This window comes from Scyliorhinus torazame, chromosome 7, assembly GCF_047496885.1.
Source record: "Scyliorhinus torazame isolate Kashiwa2021f chromosome 7, sScyTor2.1, whole genome shotgun sequence".
NCBI classification, from domain to species: domain Eukaryota; kingdom Metazoa; phylum Chordata; class Chondrichthyes; order Carcharhiniformes; family Scyliorhinidae; genus Scyliorhinus; species Scyliorhinus torazame.
The window spans coordinates 147,400,710-147,424,121 of NC_092713.1; the positions used below are offsets into that span (position 1 = coordinate 147,400,710).

General features: G+C 50.3%; 1 protein-coding gene across 4 annotated transcripts in view; it reads left to right on the top strand.

Annotated features, from left to right (window-relative positions):
• The window catches only part of astn1 (astrotactin 1), a 4,064,875-nt gene that overhangs the window by 1,970,107 nt on the left and 2,071,356 nt on the right, over positions 1-23,412 (top strand). For all 4 annotated transcript variants that reach the window (XM_072511608.1, XM_072511609.1, XM_072511610.1 and 1 more), the window contains one exon: positions 5,475-5,559. In XM_072511608.1, coding sequence (XP_072367709.1) covers positions 5,475-5,559 — 85 coding nt within the window. The remainder of the gene's footprint in view (positions 1-5,474; positions 5,560-23,412) is intronic.

Below are 23,412 nucleotides of genomic sequence, written 5' to 3' on the forward strand. Positions count from 1 at the left end.
CTGAAAGACATACTTGTTAGCTGAATTGGGACATTCTGAATTCTCCCTCAATGTACCTGATCAGGCGCCGGAGTGTGATGACTAGGGGATTTTCACAGTAACATCATTGCAGTGTTTATGTAAGTCTACATGTGTCAATAATAAAGATTATTGTTATTACTAAATGGCCTGCCCCTTATTCTGAGACTGTCCCTTGGTTCTTGACTCCCCAGCAAGGAGAGACATCCTTCTTGCATCAATACTGTCGAGCCCTGGAAGAATTTTGCATTTTGAATGAGGTCACTTCTTATCATTCTAAACGCCAAAGAATAAAAGTGCCAGCTCGAATGGAGGCTGGTTTAGCACAGGGCTAAATTGCTGGCTTTTAAAGCAGACCAAGGCAGGCCAGCAGCACCGTTCGAGTCCCGTACCAGGCTCCCTGAACAGGCGCCGGACTGTGGTGACTAAGGGCTTTTCACAGTAACTTAATTGAAGCCTACTTGTGACAATAAGCGATTTTCATTTCAGAATTTGCGGGAGTTTTACCCGAAAATAATTAGCATGAACCCCTCACCAATTCCGGTACCGGAGAGGGGCTAGCACCGGCGCGGACCAAAACCCCTGCTTCCCGCGACGAAAATGGCCAGAGAATGGCCAGGTCTGCACATCCTGCAGCGGTCACGTCGTACAACATGGTGCCAGCCAGGCGCGGAGCCAACCCGTCATCTGCGACCCCACAGCCCACCCCCGGCCACTGCCCATAAGTCCTCCCAGCCCTCGCAGAAGCCCTCATGGATCCCAACCGGGTGTGGCAGTGCTGGCTACAGTCCGCAGCCGCCACGCCGTGTTCACGATTTGTGTGAGCACACGTATCCCGTGCCGTCAAGTACTTGGCCCATCGGGGGCGGAGCATCGTGAGTGGGCTGGCCGATGAGGTGGCAACGACATTGCAACTGCATGCGGCACATGTCACGATGACATCGGTTTGGAGGGGGCAGAGAATCGCAAACCGGCATTAAACTGGTGCCGGCCCTGACTCCGGCATCGGAATCAATTCTCCGCCCGAGCGCTGATTACGATTTTGGCATTGGGCAATGGAGGATCCCGCCCCAGAAATCAGTTTCAGGTAGTCACCTGATCAACTAATCACAGCTGCTCTCAGAGAACATGTTTATACCTGCTTAAGACTGAAATATACTTAACTCTTAACTTAAACATTTAAGTCAATTGCTAAATTAAAATAAAACCAGACTTCAGAGAGAAATTAACCCTTAAAACTCCCTCAATCGCAAAACTCCTGACTTTGCACTCTGAGTGTCTATATGTTTAAACTAAATTGCTGTGTGAATCAAGGGGATACATTCTGCTTGAGTGAGGTGATTTGATCTACATCTTATATTCTTTCGATTCAGAGCATGGCCACTGAATCATGTAATCAGCACACCTTCATTATTTTCTTACCAGTAAAGTTTTCTACTTGGAAGGGAATTGGGGTCAGGATCTTTTAGGTTTAATAATGTTACTTTGGAAAACAAAATCCATTGTAAAAGTGACGTGCAAACACTAGCCATTCTGATCCCAACCAGGTAACAACTGTTCTGTTTCAATGACGAAGGAGCAGTTGACAAATGCAGTTTTTCCTTTCTTGATAGGTGGATCTTAGTGACAGAATTGTTTTGTTTAATTGAATGTTTTGTGCTGTTCAAGGTGCTTTGAAGGCCCTGATATTATCTAATGGTAATATTTGGAAATAGTTGAGCTGCATTGACTGTATTTCAAATGAGACACAATTTTCATCAAAATGATTGATATTTCCGCTCCAACAAAGGCATGAAGAATGATAGCATCTATAAATACAAATTGCAGAAGAGTAGCTTATATCTTATAAGTTCACTGCTATTACAAAACTTTTAACATTTAATGATCATTACTTGAAATAGATAAATGCAGTACTCAATAATTGTGCAGCCCAAAATGACTGCAGAAGGTATAATGGAGGTTGGTAACTTCAGCTAAATCGGAGCACTGAAACACTGGGCATATTAGTGCCTGCCTTTTGGGTACTGTGCGTATTCTTAGGCCCCAAAATGACATTGTGCACACACACACCTGTGGGATGTATTAAATTGGATGCACATTGGTGAAGGTTTCAGCATCTACGCAGAGAATGTCGACTGGAAGTATGCAGATACGTTGATCAGCATGCAGCACAAACTGAAGAATGAACAGGCGCTATGCTGAGTTAGGCAAACTGCAAGAATAGGGCTGGAAAGGAAGGGGCGAATGGCTCTCACCCAGAATGTAAATGGATTTTCAGGAAACCATTCTCTTACTACAGCAAGGAACAATGTCTGGACTTCATAAAAAACATCCTCACTGAAATCTATCACCTACTGCAGTCACAACTCCAACATCTGTGCAGGACAAGGACCAGATTTGCAGTGACTGTGAAATCCAGTGTGGAGCAGGAGATTCTTGCAATTCAGTTTGCCACCCACTGTTGCATAAGGGAGGTCATAAACACTGTACATTCAATTAGAGCTAACAATATCCCATTCTCATGTGCCGGGGATAAGCAGGCAAAGCAAACATGTGGTGTTGCTCAGATTGCAGCCTTTGTAGGGTGCCAATGACTGTAGGCACATGACTTTACATGTAAAGTAAAGTCGCCATCGTCCCAGATGACCATAGGCTACTTTCCTCTTTGAGAGGGAGAGCTGACTGGTGGTGGTTTAACCTGAAGGTCACCACACCACAGGCGAGGGGCAAGGTTGAGAAGGCAGGGCCTTCATGAATAACCTCAGCCAATACAGGAATTGAACCCGCGCTGTTGGCCTCGTTCTGCATTATGAATCAGCTGTCCAGCCAACTGCGCTAATACAGCATGTCAACTCTGCCCCACACTGAAAATGAAAGCAATCCTTTGACATCCCCCTGGTGTCTGTCCATAAGGAGACAATAATAGAGTTCAATGTCCTATGTCCTGGCAGTAATCATGTTGCTTTCACCCTGCGCCAGTCTACTGTACCAGATGCATTTGAGCCAGTATGGCAAACCAAAGTGTCGCTTCATAGCAACATCACATCACTGATGACTCGAGTGCACAAACTAGGCTCAGTGTACCTACAATGAAAGCCATATTGCCACCTATAATGTGATATAGCAGTCTATCGGCATTCGGAGACAATAATTCATCTGTCTGGGGATTGCTTCGAAGTGGCCCTGCAGTACTCAGCAGGGTGGATATCAAGAACTGTGATGGTCTGACTGCAAGTTGTACAACCTCACCATCATGAGGACACAACCTTTTGCACTGTTACATGACAAGCAGCTAGAGCAGGGTGAGGAAGAAAAGGTGCAGAAGCAAGAGGGTAGGGAAGTAATCTAGACAGCTACTTTCTGCATGGGCTGTCCATTATAAACCCATCTGCATGTTATACCAGTAATTGCAACTCTACACGCCCATTCGCGGACTGTCCCGCACTTTACCTTCCCTCTGTCACTGATCATTACAGCATCCTGTTGGCCAAAATATGAACAATAAAAACTTGCAAAAAATAAATATTCCTCACCAACTTTATAAATGAAATCTTGCCACATTACATGCAAAGGGTAACTAATCATCCTTGCAGATTCCCTTTGGACCTGTCTTCAGTATGCCTTTGGCTGTTCTAATGCTGCGATGAAGTGCTTCCATGACATAGTTGGTGGGCTCTCAGTGGAGGAGGCTGCAGATGGCTTTGCAGAATGATTTTGACAAGCTCTGAACTTCAGAGGCTAAGCTGCACCTTCCCAGCATGGGCAGCAGCAATCTGAACAAGCAGACTTTGACAAGCAAAAGCCAGTGGTAGGGTGATGGACTGATGAGATATCCTCTGTGAGCCTCTTTGCATCTGTAATCTGATGTCACCAGTCTGAGTTTCCACTGCAGTACTCAGACATTGGCTGTTTACTGCACATGCTATGGAAATTATAGCATTTGCCATCAGGCACTGCACCCTTGTTAGTTCCATAAGTGTCACAATGGAGTTTGCCACTTTGGGGCGGCACGGTGGCACTGTGGTTCGCACTGTTGCCTCACAGCGCCAGAATCCCAGGTTCAATACTGACCTCAGGTGACTGTGTGGAGTTTGCACGTTCTCCCCGTGTCTGCATGGGTTTCCTCCAGTTTCCTCCCACAGTCCAAAGATGTGCAGGTTAGGTGAATGCTAAGTTGCCTAAAAGTTATGTGAGTTTACGGGGCTAGGAGTGGGAGATTGGGCCTGGGTAGGGTGCTCTATCGGAGCAAGGGCCAGTGCAGACTCGATGGGCCGACTGGCGTCCTTCTGCACTGTAGGAATTCTATGATCCTAATACCATACTGGAGAGGATTGTCTCCAAGCTCTGTGCAAACCCCTGTATCAGATTGGCAATACAATTCTCCCTGACATTGACCAGGCCTCTAGTTGGCTTCCCACTGCAACAAGCACTTTGCTGTGCAGACTGATCAACCTTCTTCTGCAGCTTGGGCCTTTGAAATCCTTCTCTGAGACCTCTGCAGCACAACCCATGTTCTGGCAAGAGCTGGTACTTACGCTATCCTTGCCCCTTTCCCTGGCTGTAGTCCATTCATGCCCTGTGGCTCACCACATGCTGATCTTGAATCTATCTATAAATTACATGCCGTGAAGTTTGTGACTGTGCGTGTGATGGTGCTGTGTCTTCGTCATCAATTTTTTGTTGGTGTTAGTCCACTGCCCTGGTCAACGGAGAATTCCATTTCTGGGGGAAAAAAATTACACAAGGTTAAGGTTATGGCACAGGGACAGGGGTAGGAAAGTAAGGGTATATGCTTCTACCATCAGTAACTGGTAAGTCAGAAGTGATTTAGGGATGGGGGCAAGTAGGAAGTGAGAAAGAGGATTAGGTGTGAGGATAACTTCATCTTCAATGGGTTCAGCCTTGTCACGTGACACAACCTCAGCAACGGTTATCCTTATAATGGCCAGTTTTCGTTGATAGTGGAAGGCAATGTCTGAAGAAACATGATATGTTAACTCTGCTTATCTCTCCACAGATACTTGCAGATCTGCTGTGCATTCCAGCATTTTCTGCCTTAAATTAAGCAATGCAGGTTAGCTTTAAGTGCTTCGAGGGAGTAATAATTTTCACCCCCCTCTACTATTTTAATCAATAGTGGGCCAGCACTGGCTACGCAGCAATTATTCGAATGAGTATGAAGTTGGCATGCTGCCTGCAGTGCATTGAAAAAGCAGGGGTTAATTACACATTGCAATCTGCTGCCCGTTTTCTGGGTCTATCCAATTTACCTTCCAAAATTTCTTGCTAATCTCATTTTATTGAATTACCTGAAATAATAAGATATGGAAAAATGACAGTTGCTCTTTTATCTAGTGATGCCAGCTGGAAAGGCTGATTGTGTGGTATGGGGAAATCATGTTTCATTCTGCTCAGTGGAGCTACTAACAAAACGGGTCTCACTTTATTTTCTGCAGGTGAATGTGGCTGCCAGGAGGGATATACAAAAGATCCTGTCCACAAGCATCTCTGCATCAGAAATGATTGGGGGATAAACCAAGGGTGAGTGTATGTACTGTCACACATCTCAACGCCTAGTTTCCTCCACCATTACATCCAAACCTCAACTGAATGACCACACATATTACTGTATGTACCAATTATAGCATTGTAATCACCATTTAACTGTGATATGCCTAAACTTTAGCTGTCTCTGCTCCTGCAGATGCTTAAGTATTTAACTCTGTGGCAAATAATGTTTCAGTTCCTTTCTTAAGATGATTTTATGTTGCTCCAAGATCCCTGCTAATAGTGCCAGTTACCAGTAACCATGCTTTGCACAGCTAACTGAACCTCTGAAAGTGAATCTTCAGAACTGACGATGACAATGTGGAACATCCTGAGGAAACAATTGTCCCTCCATCATACCCAAGAAATGATCTCTATTGCAGACTAGCCATTGTCTCCAATAATTGTTGCATTCCAGCTACATGAATATATTTTTGTTTGTGGGAGCTTGCTATGCAGAAATTGACTGCCATCTTTTCTACATTTTCCTTCACGCTTGAATGGATCTCAAGTAGCCTGCTATGAAATTAACCAATATGTTTATAAACATAATATATAGAATAATCTTTATTGTCACAAGTAGGCTTACATTAACACTGCAATGAAGTTACTGTGAAAAGCCCCTAGTCGCCACATTCCGGCGCTTGTTTGGGTACACTGAGGGAGAATTCAGGTTGTCCAATTCACCTAACAGCACGTCTTTCGGGACTTGGGGGAGGAAACCGGAGCATCCGGAGGAAACCCAGGCAGACATGGGGAGAACGTGCAGACTCTGCACAGACATTGACCCAAGCCGGGAATTGAACCTGGGACCCTGGAGCTGTGAAGCAACAGTGCTAACCACTGTGCTACCATGCTGGCATTCTATGATTGACAGTTCATGGTCACATCAAAAGCAGTTAAGTACTTTCTGCTGAGAAAAAGAGGAAGTGAAAGCACTTAACTACTAGATGTTTATAAACATTGTGGTTTATTTTGCAGCAGGCTATTTGAGATCCATTCAAGCGTGAATGGAAATTAAATTAAACAATCCAGACATCTGGCTGTCTGTAAGAGGTCAATTACAGCTTAGTAAAAGCTATTTCTCTTTGAAGTGAATAGAAGCCTTGCAAATCAAAGGATCTGAGGGGGTTTAAAGCCTTGTGATATGGTTTTCACTTTCTATTATTATGACCCCCTGGGCTAGTACTTGGTAAATTCCAGCCCCACTTGACCAGGAGTCATAACACATTTTAAATTCTTAGAAAAACACACAAAGTCTTTGGTCCTTGGCTGCCCAGTAATGACAGCCAGGTTTGTAAGTATAAACTCAATTAATTTGTATTAATAACAATTAAATATGCAGCAAATACAATTAGGTAACTATTATTTAACTCATAATCCTCCCTCTTTAATTCACCCCCACCCTATACTCACACACACACAACAGACAAGTAAACACCGAGGGGAAAAGAGGAATGTAAAAATAATGATGGAAGTAAAAAGGATCAGAGTCTATGTTTCAGATGGTTGTCTTCTAGCACACCTTCCTTCAGTTTAAGCATTCAGCTCAAGTTTTCTGCTTTCGGTCTGTAATGGTTTTCACGATAGATTCATCCAAATTCTCTGTTGGTTCAGAAATACAGCACCTATGCAGCTTTTCTGGAGAAAGAGAGCGTCTGGGACTTGACTTTCCTTACCTTGGTTCTCCGAAAGTCATTCATTCCACTTGGGTAGGGCCCAAGCACCGCCTGTCACCAGGCAGAATATGCCTTTTGCCAATTCATTGGTCACCAGCCAACCAATCGAACCAACTCCCTCAGAGATCTCTCAGGTGCCAAAAAGTCTGAGTTTTGCTCTTAAAATGTTAGCACAATGTACTATATTGCAACTATATTGCAACTATCGAGTTCCTCGCTTCCTCTCCTTGTCTTAAAGATACATGTCCTTTAAACATCCTTCGATCAAAAATGGTAGCAGCAAAATCAACAGGAAGGGTCCTTACACTATAAATTTACAGCTGCTGCTTTCTAGCTAGCTGCCCAAAGTTGCAGCTGTAAGGGACAGGTGAATGAAAATGCAGTTTGTGCCTGGACTGCTCTTCTGCTTCCAGACAACGGGTGACTATTGGGGGGGGCGGGGGGTCTATGTTTTGGGGGTTCTCTGAAATGGGGAGGTCGCTGGTGGGGGTCTGATGGCTGTCTGTGCTGCGGGGCTCTGATAGGGGGCTCTAATAGAGTTCTCTGGTCGGGGTCTCGAGTGGGGGCCTTTGATGGGGGGCTCTGATGGGGCTCTTTGGAGGTGCCTACTGTAAATACTTACCCCCTTGGCACACTGTGATTTCCACCACGTCAGGGCCATGCTGGCAAATACTTGTACCAATCCATGCCCAGGTGAATTCCAGCCTGGAGGAGCAGAGAATGACAGAGGTCGAGAATCCGGTGTCTAGCCCATTAATAGGATGCAAATGGCCCATTTGCATCCTCCTGCTGACTCAGGGCACCAACCTCGATGCCACCGGCAGCAGGGGACTGGAGCATTGGAAACATTTTTTCCCCAATGTTGGATTCTCCGCTGCATCGGGAACACCACTAAGGGCAGCGGGTGGCGGAGAATCCAGACCCAGATATCTGTTTGGTGAGGTTACGTGCTACATGAATAATCTTTATACAATATGCTCTCAGTAATGTTGAAAGGAATTTTGTTGTGCATTATCCCTCAGCATGACCTACTGCAATGCTCCTCACTGAGAGCCAGAAAGACTGATTGACACCATTGGCTTCCATTGAGGCACAAAGCTCATTAGTACATTGCCTCTGAACATGTATAACTGTAGACTGTAATTGAGGTCAGCAGTAGCCAAAATAGTTAATCTCCACGGATAAAAGTTAGTCAAATGTCAGTAGCTGGAAAATAACATCAGCATTGATTCTTCAGACTGTTCAGAAGAGCGAATAAAAGAACAACAGGGAACTAAAACCTTCCGCTGTTTGGTGATTCTTTGGCACCAACAGCCAGAGGTTTCCAGCTACCTCGCACTTTGTGTTCTTTATATAGAATTAGATAAAATAACTGGTCTATTCCAGTGCTTATACACCACAGAAACTGACTTTCACCCATCTTCAGCTAAAGCTATCAAGAGATCCTTCTATTTCTCCCTCCCGGATATACTTTTAGTACCTTTCCCTTAAATGTATCCACACTATTTGCTTCACCCACTCCATGTGGAAGCAATTACTTCTACATTTTAACCACCCCTGAGGTAAAAGAATTTTCCCTGAATTTCTTCTTGGTGTTATTAGTGACGACCTGTAGCGGGATTCTCCGTTGGCTGATGCCAAAATCGGGAAAAGCGATTGGACGGAGAATAGGTTCCAACACCAAAAATTGGGGCGGGCACCGATTTGACGCAAAATCGCAATTCTCCATCACCTCGACAGCGGCGTCAATGAGTTTGGAACACACGTACAGTAAACACTGTTTGTATATCTTTAGGGGGCCTGATCCGGTATTCTCCAGGGTTTCCACCATTCCCCACCTCCAATGGGCCAAGTTCCCGATGGCGCGGTTCACTTGTGCTTTTAAAAATCGTGAAGCCAGCATTGTGGCTGATGCGGGAGAGAGAGAGGAGGCAGGACACAAAGGCGCGACAGTGGACTGCCAGGCCGGACACTGGCCAGGCTGGTTGGGTGGGTGGGCCCGGGGCCTGCAAGGCAGCCATCTTGCTGTGCACCCACTGACCACCCCTTTGGCCCCTGGTTCTGCAGAGGTACACCGGCCACATGGGTGCCCCACATCCCCCACCCCCACCCCTCACCCTGCCGCCACCCATTGGCGGCCCAGCCAGGAAAACACCTCTAATGGGGTGCAGGGCGATGGCAGTGCCAGCAAGGTTAGTGCCAACTAACAGTATCCCTGGCATCAGAGACTGGTGCCAGGCGGAAAAGCCTCCAAGGTGTCAGCCACCGATGGGGCCAGTGGTGCGGGGATGTGGGGAGGGGGGGAGGATGGTGGGGGTGGGGGGACTCATGCAGGGACAGAGCCCGTAGTGCCAACCAGGGCCACCATGCAGCCTGTTAGATCTGGTTGGGCACGGGGGTATGCATCATGCTAACATGTCAGCCTTTCACCCCCTTCAGACAATGGATATTGGAATTCAACCAGCAACAGTAGTCTTCCTGCTGGTCGTCGCAGCCCTGGGGGATGCACTGCAGCTGTACGAGTTGGAGCTGCACGAGGAGGAGGAGGCTGCAGCAGCGGAGTCTGCCCCAGAGGAACAAGAGGCAGCCGCCCAGGATGGAAAGCTGGCTGCCTAACAGGCCGAGGAGGAGGAGGAGCCACGGAGCCGCCGCATGAGGCTTTGTGTGTACTGACAATGCCTGCCATGCGAGGACATGCCAGACCAGACATGCTGTTGAAGACGCCGGCTGAGCAGAGAGACAGAGCGACATATCTGCCAGATGATGGCACACTTTGCACCATGGGGGCATGGGGGCGGACACCTGCCCCCGGTGGCCGTCAAGATGATGGTCGCCCTGAAATCTTACACCATGGGGTCCATCCAGGCGTTGAGTGGGGACCTGATCGGGATCTCACAAACCTCGGTGCCCAGGTGCATCCACGCCATCACGGAGGCCCTATATGCCCAAGTGACTCAATATATCCATTTCAATGTGGACCGAGTCCACCAGGATGCCCGGGCAGTGGGGTTTGTCGCCATCGCCGGGATGCCTCGGGTCCACGGAGTGATCGACGGGATGCATGCCCCCCTATGAGCACCTGCAAGTGACAGGCCGCTCTCAACACACCAAAAGAGGTACCACTCAATGAATGTTCAGCTGATATGTGACCATTAGCCGCGCATCATTCACCTCTGCGCCAGATACCCAGGCAGTGTGCACGACTCTTTCATCCAGGCACACTCGCATCCGCCCATTTCCCCCTTCCCTGGTCAACCCAGATCAACCTACCCCTCACACCCATCTGACAGAGCACAGAAGCAGGTGCAACAGTGGTAACAGGTGTTAGTGTGAACAAATATTTATAGGTTTGTGCCCTAGCCCCTATAACTAAACTGTGCCCTACACCTGTGCCAGCTTAAACAGTGCATAACTTCCTGGCCTTACGGGCCCTAACACTACGTCTAGGTCAGGTATTGTCAAACTCAGGGGCGCGACCCGCTGGTTGGTCGGGGGCGGGTGTCGGGAGGGTCGTGGAGCCGTCTTTCCCGGCGCTCCCGATCGCGCAAATCCGAGCGCAACAGCCACAGCAGCCGGCTTTTAATGATGCCGGCTGCGAGCGGCCTTCAAAATGGCCAGGAACAGATAAACAAAATTCGACCGCACTGCGCATGCGCACCGATGATCAGGTACGCTTGCGCAGTGCGGCCAAATGTTTTTTAATATGGTCCCAACCTTTTTTTTTCAAGTTCTGGGGGCCAAAGGGACCAAAGGGATCCAAAACCATTTCCTCCATTTTTGTCAGCAACAAACAAGGTAAGAGAAAATGGTGGGTCGTGCAGGTCAGCCGCCGTGTGTCACAAAGGTCGGCCGGGTTGGGTCCCGAAGGTTGGCCGGTTGGTAAAAATGGGTCCCCGGAAAGAAAGTTTGAAAGACACCAGTCTAGGTGGTTCCCCAGATGGTACAGCAGGAGTGGAGGCGGCCTGCTGTGCTTCCTGCCCTGTGACCTGGGTCCCCGTTGGTGGCCGTTTTCTGGGGCAAAGGGGCCTGGATGGGCGCTGCTCAGGTGTCCCAGGGGCGAGAAGTGTCCCTGCCCACTGCCCCTCAGATGCACCAGGGACAGGACGGAGGGGGTCTGAGGAACTGTGGTGTTCCGGCACTTGGGAGTCACCAGCACGGACCCCATTAACTCCTCCTCCCTGAGGAATACCGATAGCCCCCGGGCTACTCCATGGGACGGGGGTGCGAGTAGAGCTAAACCCCCACCTGGCGCTGTCAGTCCTGGAGCCCTGCTCTGTTCTCGACCAGGATCCGCACACTCGCGGCCATGGAGCACAGCGAGTGGACCATCTCTGTCTGGGACTACCCCACAGCCCCCATGACTGGGCCATCACATTCTAGCTCTGTGTCACATCAGCCAGTGACTACACCATCTCCCTATGGGAATGCCAACTTTCTCTGTGTCTGTGCCAAGTTGGCCAGCGCCTGCGCAATGCCGCCGGCATTCCCAGCCATGGCCTGCTGTGATTGGGCCATGCTCAGGAGCGCTGCTGTGATGTCCAGGTGGCTCTGGCACATGGTTGCCTGTGGGATAGCAACCCTGCCCAGGGCCTTGGACGGTGCCTGCAAAAAATGCCCAGGCCTTGGACAACTGATCCATAGTCAAAACAGTTGCCCCAATGCATCCACCGCGGACACCCGTGTGGTGTTGCCCTGGGTGGTACACATGGTCAGCACCACCTCCTGCTGCTACATGTGGTTGGACTCCAGCAACTGCGCCTGCAGGTGCTGGGTGCTCGCCGACAACCCCTGGCTGTGCGACTGCATCTCCACGATCGATGGGACTGTCCGTTACAGATGCCCGAAATCCGTCTGGAAGACAGCCAGTTCATGGGGTCAGCCTGGCCTCTGGCCATCCATCCCCTCGGGTGTTCCTACCTCCACCTGCTGTACCGGAGCAGCTGCGTGTTGCGCACCAGGTAGTGTCCCAGGAGCCTCTTCATTAAAGTGCCCAACCGAGGTGAGTGTCTCTGGGATGGTGGGGGGATTTGGAGACAGCTGTGATGGGAAATCACTGTCATCCTCCAACCCGAGCTCCGGTGTCTCCTGATTCTCTGGCAGAGGGCTGATGTTCTCGTCAATGCTCAGCTCACGGGTGGGCTCTCGCTGTAACACTGGGTGGGAGTAGGGAGGCCAGATGGACCCGCCCCCAACTCCACCTCTTTTAAATTTACTTGCAGGTCTAGATATCCTCCATCCTCTGAAGGAAGACCGCGATCTGAAAAGGACCCTGCGGACCCCAACACACAGACCCGGCCATCGCCACAAACCGCAGCCCGACAGCGACCCGGAACGTTTGACCGCACAGACCCACCTACCGATGCAGGAACCGCAAGCAAGGCAACAAATCCTCCATCCACACACCGACCAGAGTGAAGAACCTCATTGGACACACCTGTTCCCTTAACACTGCATACTCTCACCGTCTCCCAGGCTCGAAAAGAAGCTGTCACTCAGGAAACATGGAAAACGTGCAGGCCTGCAGGTGAGAGTGAAACAACGCGGCCCCAAAGCCCCTCTGCCTAGCTTACTCCTCGCTAATGTCCAATCTCTAGAAAACAAGCTAGACGATCTTAAAGTCAGACTCACTTTTCAAAGAGAACTGAGGGACTGCTGTGTGCTCTGTCTCACGGAGACATGGCTCACTCCTGCTTCACCGGGCTGCGCCCTACAACCAGAGGGCTTCTCAATCCACCGAATGGACCGTACAGCGGCCTCAGGCAAGGCAAGGGGAGGTGGGGTCTGCCTCCTAAACAACACCTCCTGGTGCCTAGATGTAGCAACACTGGCGAGTTTTTGCTCCCCGGACCTAGAATACCTGATGCTGAAATGCCGCCCCTACTGCCTTCCACGGGAGTTCAACTCTGTTATTCTCACGGCAGCTTACATCCCACCCCATGCGCACTGGACAAAATATTCACCACCACAAATAGCCTTGAACCGAAATATCCTGAGGCCATTGTTGCTGGGGACTTCAATCAGGCCAAGCTCAAGAGCATACTACCAAGTTACAACCAACACATCACCTGTCCCACCAGAGGCCCAAACATCCTGGACCATTGCTACACAAATATCAAGCTTGCCTACCGCTCTATCGCCCGTCCACACTTTGGCAAATCTAACCACAAGGCTGTGCTCCTGCTCCCGGTTTATAAGCAAAAACTGAAGCGGGAGAATCCGTCAAAGAAAGTTGTGCATTGTGGGTCTGAGGAATCGGATGATCTCCTACGGGACTGCTTAGAATCAGTGGACTGGTCAGTATTTAAAAACTCCGCGACCAGCCTGAACGAGTACGCCACTACAGGAACTTACTTCATTCGTAAGTGTGTAGAAGACTGTGTGCCAAAGAAGCAAATCCGTGTGTTTCCCAACCAGAAACCCTGGATAAACAGGGATATTCACTGCTTGCTGAAGTCTAGGTCTGAGGCGTTCAAGTCAGGCGACTCTGACCTTACAAGAAAGCCAGATATGATCTAAAGAAATCCATCAAAGATGCGAAAAGACAGTACTGGACCAAGCTCGAGTCACAGGCTAGCCACACGGATCCCCGCCGTCTATGGCAAGGTCTGCAAGACATAACGGGCTACAAGATGAAGGCATGTAAAATCGTCGGCTCCAACGCACCCCTCCCAGATGAACTGAACGCTTTCTATGCCCACTTTGAGCAAGAGATCAGTGAGAGCGAACCCTCCATCCCAGAAGCCGCGGACGACCTTGTATCTGAGATCACCACTGCAGACGTCAGAGCTGCCTTCTAGAAGGTCAACCCACAGAAAGCCACTGGCCCGGATGGGGTACCCGGACGAGAACTCAGGTCTTGCGCGGATCAGCTGGCGGGGGATTTCTCAGACATCTTCAACCCCTCTTTACTATAATCTGAGGTCCCTATCTGCTTCAAGAAGACAACCATCATCCCTGTACCAAAACAAAGCCAAGCAGCGTGCCTTAATGACTAACGTCCAGTGGCTCTGACATTCATCATCATGAAGTGCTTCGAAAGGTTAGTCATGGCACGAATCAACTCCGGCCTCCCGGATTGCCTTGATCCACTACAGTTCGCCTACCATGTAACAGGTCCACACAGACGCCATCTCCATGGCCCTGCACTCTACCCTGGAACAACTTGATAATGAAGACACCTATGTCAGACTCCTATTTATCGACTACAGCTCATCCTTCAACATCATCATTCCAATGAACACATCTCCAAACTCCATGGCCTTGGCCTCGGATCCTCCCTCTGCGACTGGACCCTGAACTTTCTAACCCACAGGTCACAATCAGTAAAGATAGGCAAGAACACCTCCTCCACGATCATCCTCAACATCAGTGCCCCACAAGGCTGTGTCCTCAGCCCCCTACTATACTCCTTGTACACCTATGACTGTGTGGCCAAATTCCCCTCCAGCTCGATTTTCAAATTTGCTGATGACATCACCGTAGTGGGTCGGATTTCAAAAATTGACAAGACAGAATACAGGAATGAGATAAAGAATCTGGTGAACTGGTGCGACGACAATAATCCCTCTCTCAATGTCAGCAAAACGAAGGAGATTGTCATCGACTTCAGGAAGCGTAGTGGAGAACATGCCCCTGTCTACATCAATGGGAACGAAGTAGAAAGGGTCGAGGGCTTCAAGCTTTTAGGTGTCCAGATCACCACCAGCCTGTCCTGGTCCCCCCATGCCGACACTATAGTTAAGAAAGCCCACCAACGACTCTACTTTCTCAGAAGACTAAGGAAATTTGGCATTTCAGCTACGACCCTCACCAACTTCTACAGATGCACCATAGAAAGAATTCTTTCTGGTTGTATCACAGTTTGGTATAGAGCCTGCTCTGCCCAAGACTGCAGGAAACTACAAAAGGTCGTGAATGTTGCCTAGTCATCACGCAAACCAGCCTCCCATCCATCAACTCTGTCGACACTTCCCGCTGCCTCGGAAAGGCAGCCAGCATAATTAAGGACCCCACGCACCCCGGACATACTCTCTTCCACCTTCTTCTGTCAAGAAAAAGATACCAAAGTTTGAGGTCACGTACCAACCGACTCAAGAACTGCTTCTTCCCTACAGCCATCAGACTTTTGAATGGACCTACCTCGTATTAAGTTTATCTTTTCTATACACCTTGCTATAACTGTAACATTATATTCTGCCGTCTCTCCTTCCTTCCCTTTATACGGTATGCATTGTTTGTACAGCATGCAAGAAACACAACTTTTCACTTTATACTAATACATGTGACAATAATAAATCAAATCAAATCACAAAGCTGTTCCTGCAAGACACAAGACAAAACGCATGATTAGACCGCCGGGTGTGGATTGGGGCATGGTAGTGAGGGTGTGGGTGAGGGTGGGGGTGAGGGTGGTGTGGGGGTAAGGGTGGTGCAGGATGGGGGTGGTTGACACACGTGTCACGGCGAACCTCAACTTAGCATGGTCTCACTTCCTCGCCCGCGGCCGAACTCCACTTCGGCGGCCTCCCTTTCCTCTGGGCCGCCGACTATGTCCAGGGTCCTCTGCTCTGCCATGGAGGTCCAGCGGTCCCCCTTCTGTCTTCTCCCACTCTCGGCCATTGTGCGCGGCCTTCTCCTGCGGGGCAAACAGAAAACAACAGCATTAGACAGTCCGACACATGCAGCCCAGGGGCTGGGTAGCTGGTGGCCTCAGTGGCAAGGGCACCTGACCATGACGGCCGGTTTGGGTACCGACATGTGGTGCAGGATGGGAGTTTGACTGCCCTCCTGGTGGGGGGGGGGGGGGGGGGGGGGTAGTGTTACGGGTGTGTAGGATGGGGGTTGGTGCCAGGGGCACAGTGTTGTCTATTCACCATAGCCGCCCTGAGGAAGTCGTGCAGTTTTCTGCGGCGCTACTGGCCGGTCCAGACGACGTTGCCCTTGGCACACATGGCCTCTGTCACCTGCTTTCAGCCATGGCAAACGGCGGTGGCTGGCAGCCTCCTTCCTGGCCGGGGTGCAGGGTCATCCTCCTCTCCTCCATGGCATCCAGAAGGGTCACCAGCTCTACATCTGCGAGCCTTGGGGATGCTCTCCTTGCTGCCTTGTTGATTGGGATGATGTTTATGGGGAGTGAAGTGTGTATATGCGGCTGGAGCTTGTCAACCTCCTGAGTGTCAATCGCGAAACCGACGAATCTGGCATCGTTTCTCATTAGAATCGATCTTAACGATTCCTTAACAGTAGCCAAATTGGTCCAGGTGGGGCACCAGTTTTGCTGTCGTGAAAATCCATGGGCTTGCTTCTCCATTCTGAGACTAAGTGCTGAGGCCAGCATCGGAACAGTGGCGTTGTACGATCGAAAAAATGGCGCAAAACGGCCTCCCACCGATCCTCTATCTGGTGGGGGGGCGAGCAGGCAGGCAACGTAGAGCCCCCGGCTCCAGCTGCGGATATGGCTGGACAATTGCCGAGTCCTTGGCCGTGCATGTGCACGGCAGTGGCCTGCAGTGGCTGCGTCGTGCAACATGGCGACGGCCGTGCGCAGACCCGACCTGCCAAATAGTCTCCCCTTTGGCCAGGCTCGCCACACCCGGACCACCCCAAGCCCTCGCCAATGCGTCTGCCATTGAAACAGCTCCCATCTGACTGTGGGAGCGCTGGTCTCAATCCCTAGCCGCCACGCCGGGTTCATGAAAATAAATAGCATGAGTGACCCATGCCGTCGGGAACTCGGGGGGCGGAGCATCGGGGGAGGGTCTCAGGTGATGTCATGAGACCGTCCACACGGCGTGCGGCGTACTCCTAGATTTGAAGGGGATGGATATCGCATAAGCGGCGCCACCCCGAATTCGGCACCAACGTGGATTCACCGGCTGATCGCCGAACATGATTTTGGCGTCGGAGACCAGAGAATCCCGCCTCATGAATTCTGCACGTCATCAACACTTAGTCCCAGAATGTGAGAATTCCACCGCTTATATTTATGTCTTCCAACTTTGGATTCCCCGCAAGTGTAAATGTCTTCTCTATGGCTATAAAATCTTCAGGAGACCCAAGAAGGTAAGATAAACATAGGGGGCTGGATTCTCTGATTTTGACGCTATCTCCGTAGGATCCGTGGCGTTTTACGTAGGAAAAATCAGTGCCGCCCCAGCACTAATCCTCTGACCGGTGAGGGGCTAGCAGCTGCGCCACATAAAACGCCGAGCCGCCACAAAATAAACGGCAGGAGAATTGCTGGGTCCGTGGCCGCACATGGCGCAGACCTGCAGTTGGCACGCCGCACAACATGGCGCTTGCCCTGCGCGGACCTGGCCTGCCAGATAGTGCCCCTCTGGACACCCCCTCGCCACACCCTGACCAGCCCCCATCAGTCCTCCCAGCCCTCGCCGAAGCCCTCCGGTCGCCTCATGGGCCTCGTCAGGGTTATTACAATGACTATCCTATCAGGCCACCTTCATCATTTAACATCCCCATTAGGCCACCTATCAGCTTCCTTTCTTCCAGAGAAACAAGCCCCCCCTGTTCGGTCATGGATGCATTTAAGGGAAGCCACCATCATACAAAGCAGAAAGGAATAAAGGTTCATGTTGATAGTTTTAAATGAAGGATTGTGGGAGGATACTTGTAATGGTTATATTGACCATTTCGACCAAATTCCAGTTTTCTGTGCTGTACCTTCTATGTCATCCTGTGTTGCCTTTCAGCCCCAGTTTGTTCAGTTTTCCTGCCCCTATAAATCTTCCAACATTTCTGTAAGGAAGATAAAACATGAAACAAAAGCACCAGCACAATGGAACGAATACCTGACCGCTTCTTATCAAGCTATTATTCAACTGGTACCAAATGCCAAAACAATTAACTGTAAGCCACAGGATGCAATGTCTAATTAGTCCACCGTAACATAATTATCTCCTCATCATTTACTGGTAGTGCGATTGGGGATTCATTTTTGTTTCCAAGGTTGTCTCGAAGATGCCATGTTCCCGGATGCTAATGCTGGTTTACTTTAATGTACACAACAGTATCTTCGAGTGTTAGATGTTGCCATTCCTCACGCACCCTTGCCACAAAATACCTGCTGTTGTCTGGGTCCTTACCAATTGGCACCAAGAACATGGCAGTCTTGTAGTAATGGGACCTAGCCCTCTAAACCTAGTGGAAGCTGGCACAATCGCATGCCAGGCCAATCTGTTTCACCAGTGGGCCTACTTGATAAGTAAAATCTAATGTTCGTAGTGATTAATATAAATACAGTAAACTCTGATTCCCAGGGGTGGCACGGTGACGCAGTGATTAGCATTGCTGCCTCAAGGCTCCGAGGACCCTGGATCGATCACGGGTCATTGATCGAGTCCGGATTCGATCATAGAAACATCAAGAATCTGACAAAACTTGACAAGGTAGATGTGAAGAGGCTGATTTCTCTGTTTGGAGGATCAAGATCCAGGGGATATCATCTCAGGATAAGGGGTTGGGATTTGACCATTTCGGACAAAGGTGACGATTTGGATGCAGCAAAGGGGGCAATGCTTGGTCAATCAAGGGATATGGGAATGGGCTGGAAGGTCAAGTCTGAGACTGAAGATCAGTCATGCTTTTATTTAATGGCAGAACAAGCATGCTTCTATTTCTTATGTTCCTTCTCGTTTTATTCTTTTTTTAAAACGATAAGGTGCTTTACTACGCTGCACACATAAGATAATCTCATTAAGATTTTTAATAAAACAGCGCAGGGTGACCCATCGTGGGAGTCAGAGAAATATCAGGTAATTATTGTATGACAGCACACTGACAATTACGTCAGTGAGGAAAATAAAATAAAATATATACTTGAGGTGTGAAGTTGCTTTGCCATCAACCACATTCTCCATTCAGTTGTGAAGCTTCTACGAAATGTAATTAAATTGCTAGTATCATGGAAGTGAGCATTAAATAAGCTTGTTCCAGTTTTAAAAACCAGGAGAGAATAGTGTAGATCTACTGACATGTGAAATTAAATGGTCCTGTTGCTCATGAAAAGCCTAACCTAGTTTAAACCTCTCTGGGTGTTACTAATTAATATTCTTGGTTGGTTGATAAATAGAATTTGATGCACTTTAACTTTCATTTGGAAACTGCTATAATTACAGTCAAATCAGTGTCACAGTAGGAGACAAAGAATGGTGGAGATATGGGGCTGGATTCTCCGATTTTGAGCCTAAGTGCGGAGGATTTGTGGCGTTTTATGTGAAAAGAATCGGCGGCGGTCCCTCACCGATCCTGCGACCGATGAAGGGCCAGCAGCCGCGTCACGTAAAACTCCCAGCGCCCACATATAACTAGCTGGAGAATGGACGGGTCTGTGGCCACGCATGCCGTGGCCATGCCGTAAAACATGGCGCCGGCCGAGCGCGGACCCGACCTGCCAGATAGTGACCCCTTGGCTAACCCCTGGCCACCCCTCACCAGTACCCCCAGCCCTCACGGAAGCCCCCCCCACCCCCACCCCCGGCCAGTAGCACAGCTCCCGTCCGACTGTGGTGACGCTGGACACAGTCCGCAGCCGCCACGCCGGGTTCCCGACTGCTGAGACCACACGTCAACTGCACGGTTGGGACTCGGCCATCGGGGGCGGAGCATCGGGGGAGGGCTTTCATGTGACGCTCTAAGGCCGACCCAATGGCGTGCGGCGCGCAACGCGATGACGCCATTTTGGAGAGGTGAACCATACAAAACCTGCGTCCCGAACTGTTCTCATCCATTTTTATTTTAGTCAAATTCGTAACTATGGGTAGCTTTTTCCGAACCCCCTGGTGGTATGTTCTCCGGTGACGGAGACAGCTCGCCATTGGCCGCCAACGGGATCTTTTGGTCCCGCCAATATATACAGCGTTTCACATAGCTCGCCCATCGTGCCACTGGGATACCCACTGTGGGTAGGTCACCTGTCATGATATTCAGGTAAACCTCATAGCACATACATACTGATGGCCAGATCAACGGACCAATCAACACACACACAACACCACAGCCAATCACAGGCAAGAGCATACACAGTACAAAACAGGGAACACGATACTTCCTGAGCATTCCAGCAGGAGACAGCTCAGGGCACAGAGCTCATAGCAAGCCACTCAGACATCCACCATGTGCTGAGTGCCACTCCAAGATAGTATTAGGAATAGGTCCACAGATTCTAGGGTTATGATCGAACCTCAGTAACCAGTTTACCACTGTAAAAAAATGATAGTAATAAAACTGAGTTGTACCATTCGCAACTGTGTTGGTTCGTCTGTGTAGCAGGAGTAACTGTGGGACCTACCTACGAATCCTCCGGAATCTGCCATCCTGCGCCATGGACACCGTCAGCACATCGCAGCCGCTACAAGTCGCTGGAAATCTTGGCGTTAATGGGAAGCTGTTCAAACAGCGCTTCCAGCTCTTCCTGGAAGCCAACAAAAAGGAGAGCGCTTCGGACACCAGAAAGATCGCCATCCTCCTCTCCATGGCAGGTCAACACGCCATCCATGTCTATAACTCCCTGGTGTTCGTGGAAGGTGAGGACAAGACCAAGTACAAGACGGTACTTCTCAAACTCGACCAACACTTCAACGTCGAGGTCAACGAGAGTTTCGAGAGGTATCTTTTCCAGCAGCGCCTGCAGGGTAAGGATGGGCCCTTTCAATCCTTCCTTACGCATCTCCCTATCCTCACGCAGTCCTGCAGTTACGACATCATCGCCGATTCCATGATTCGGGACCAGATCGTTTTTGGGGTCACCTCGGGCACCCTACGCCAGCAGCTCTTAAAAATAAAAGGCCTCACCCTAGCCTCAGCAATCGAAGCCTGTGTCCTGCATGAAAACGCGACAAGGCGCTACTCCCAATTTCAGGCGGCCGAATCAACGCGGCAGGGGTCATACGCGGCCGGATCGGCGAGGCAGGCGTCCTACGCGGCCGGATCAGCAAGGCAGGCGTCCTACGAGGCCGAACGGGTCCAGGCGATCGAGTTCCTCCCGGCCCGCAGCCCGGACGAGGGCAGCCATTTTGCGCGCTTTTCTAGGCCTCCCGCGTTTGTGCGCGCCAAAAACGACGTCGACACAGAGGGACGTGATGCGCAGGCGCGCTTGACGCAAGACCAAACTGTGCATGCGCGGTGGCACAACGAACGCCATGACGTCACGATGTGCGGCAACTGCAGAGCCGCACATTTAAAGCGGCAATGTCCCGCAAGAAACCGACAATGCTTCCGCTGTGGCAAGATGGGCCACTACGCTGCCTGCTGTCGAGCAACTCAACCTGCCAATGTTCCCCAATTCCGACAACCTCGCAGGGACGTGCGGACCATTCAGCCTCCTTACTACGAGTCATGCCCAGACGATATCCAGACCAGTGACACAGACGACCGGGATGTGTTGCGGTCATTGATGGGAACCGGATGTCTCCAGCCAGGACCCACCAGCCGTTGCAAGTGAACACTGTCAATCCGGGTGATGAATGGTGTGCCACCCTAACAGTCAACCGATCACCGATAACATTCCGTCTGGACACTGGCGCCTCATAGCATGGTCAGCCTTCTACGCCATGAAGGTCAGACCACCAATTCGCCCGTCCCGTTGCAAGATGGTCGACTACAACGGGAACGTTATCCCGGCTATGGAATCCTGCCAGCTCCAGGTGACACACAACACACACACGGCCACACTCTCATTCGAGATAGTTGGATCATCAAAGGACTCCCTGCTAGGCGCACAGGCATGCAAGGTTCTCCACCTCGTGCAACGAGTCCACGCTCTGTCTCCAGAAGGCGCATCTAACTTCCCGGATGCAGAATTCAGGGCACAGCTCCAATCGCTCCTCGCCCACAACCAGGAGGCATTCGAGGGCATGGGAACACTGCCCTATACCTACAGAATTCGGCTCAAACCGGACGCCAACCCGGTCATTCAGGCACCTCGCAGGGTCCCAGTGCCACTCAAAGACCGCCTCAAGCAGCAGCTGCAGTATCCCCAGGACCAAGGAGTGCTATCCCGGGTCACGGAGCCCATGCCATGGGTCTGCTCAATGGTGTGTGTTAAGAAGCCCTCCGGCGAGCTCCGGATCTGCATTGATCCAAAAGAACTCAACAACAATGAAATGAAATGAAAATCGCTTATTGTCACAAGTAGGCTTCAAATGAAGTTACTGTGAAAAGCCCCTAGTCGCCACATTCTGGCGCCTGTTCGGGGAGGCTGGTACGGGAATTGAACCGTGCTGCTGGCCTGCCTTGGTCTTCTTTCAAAGCCAGCGATTTAGCCCTGTGCTAAACAGCCCCAGATAATGAGGGAACACTACCCAATGCCCAAACGGGAAGAGATCACGAGCGAAATGGCCCGGGCTAAAATCTTCACACAACTGGATGCTTCGAAGGTTTTTGGCAGATCCAACTGGATCAGTCCAGCCGAAAGCTGTGCACCTTCAACACCCCTTTCGGCAGGTTCTGCTATAACAGAATGCCATTTGGCATCATCTCGGCATCCAAGGTCTTTCACAGGATCATGGAGCAGATGATGGAGGGCATCGAAGGGGTGCGCGTCTACGTGGACGACATCATCATCTGGCCCACCACACCACAGGAGCACATCAATCGTCTCCAGCGCGTCATACGGGAAAACGGCCTGCGCCTCAACCGAGCCAAGTGTTCTTTCGGCCAAACCGAGCTGAAGTTCCTGGGGGACCACATTTCCCGGTCAGGGGTCCGTCCGGATGCAGACAAGGTGAGCGCCATTACAGCCATGCCGCAGCCTGCAGACAAGAAAGCAGTGCTACGCTTCCTAGGCATGGTCAACTTCCTGGGGAAGTTCATTCCCAACCTTGCCTCCCACACGGCGGCTCTGCGCCACCTCGTCAAGAAGTCCATGGAGTTCCAGTGGCTGCCCACACACCAGAAGGAATGGGAGGAGCTCAAAATTAAGCTCACCACAGCCCCGGTATTGCCATTTTTCGACACATCTCGTGACACTAAAATTCTGACTGATGCCAGCCAGTCCGGCATTGGGGCGGTACTCCTACAGCGGGATGACACTGCGTCATGGGCCCCGGCCGCCTATGCCTCGTGGGCCATGACCCCCACAGAACAGCGCTATGCGCAGATCGAAAAGGAGTGCCTGGGTTTGCTGACCGGAATAGACAAGTTCCATGACTAC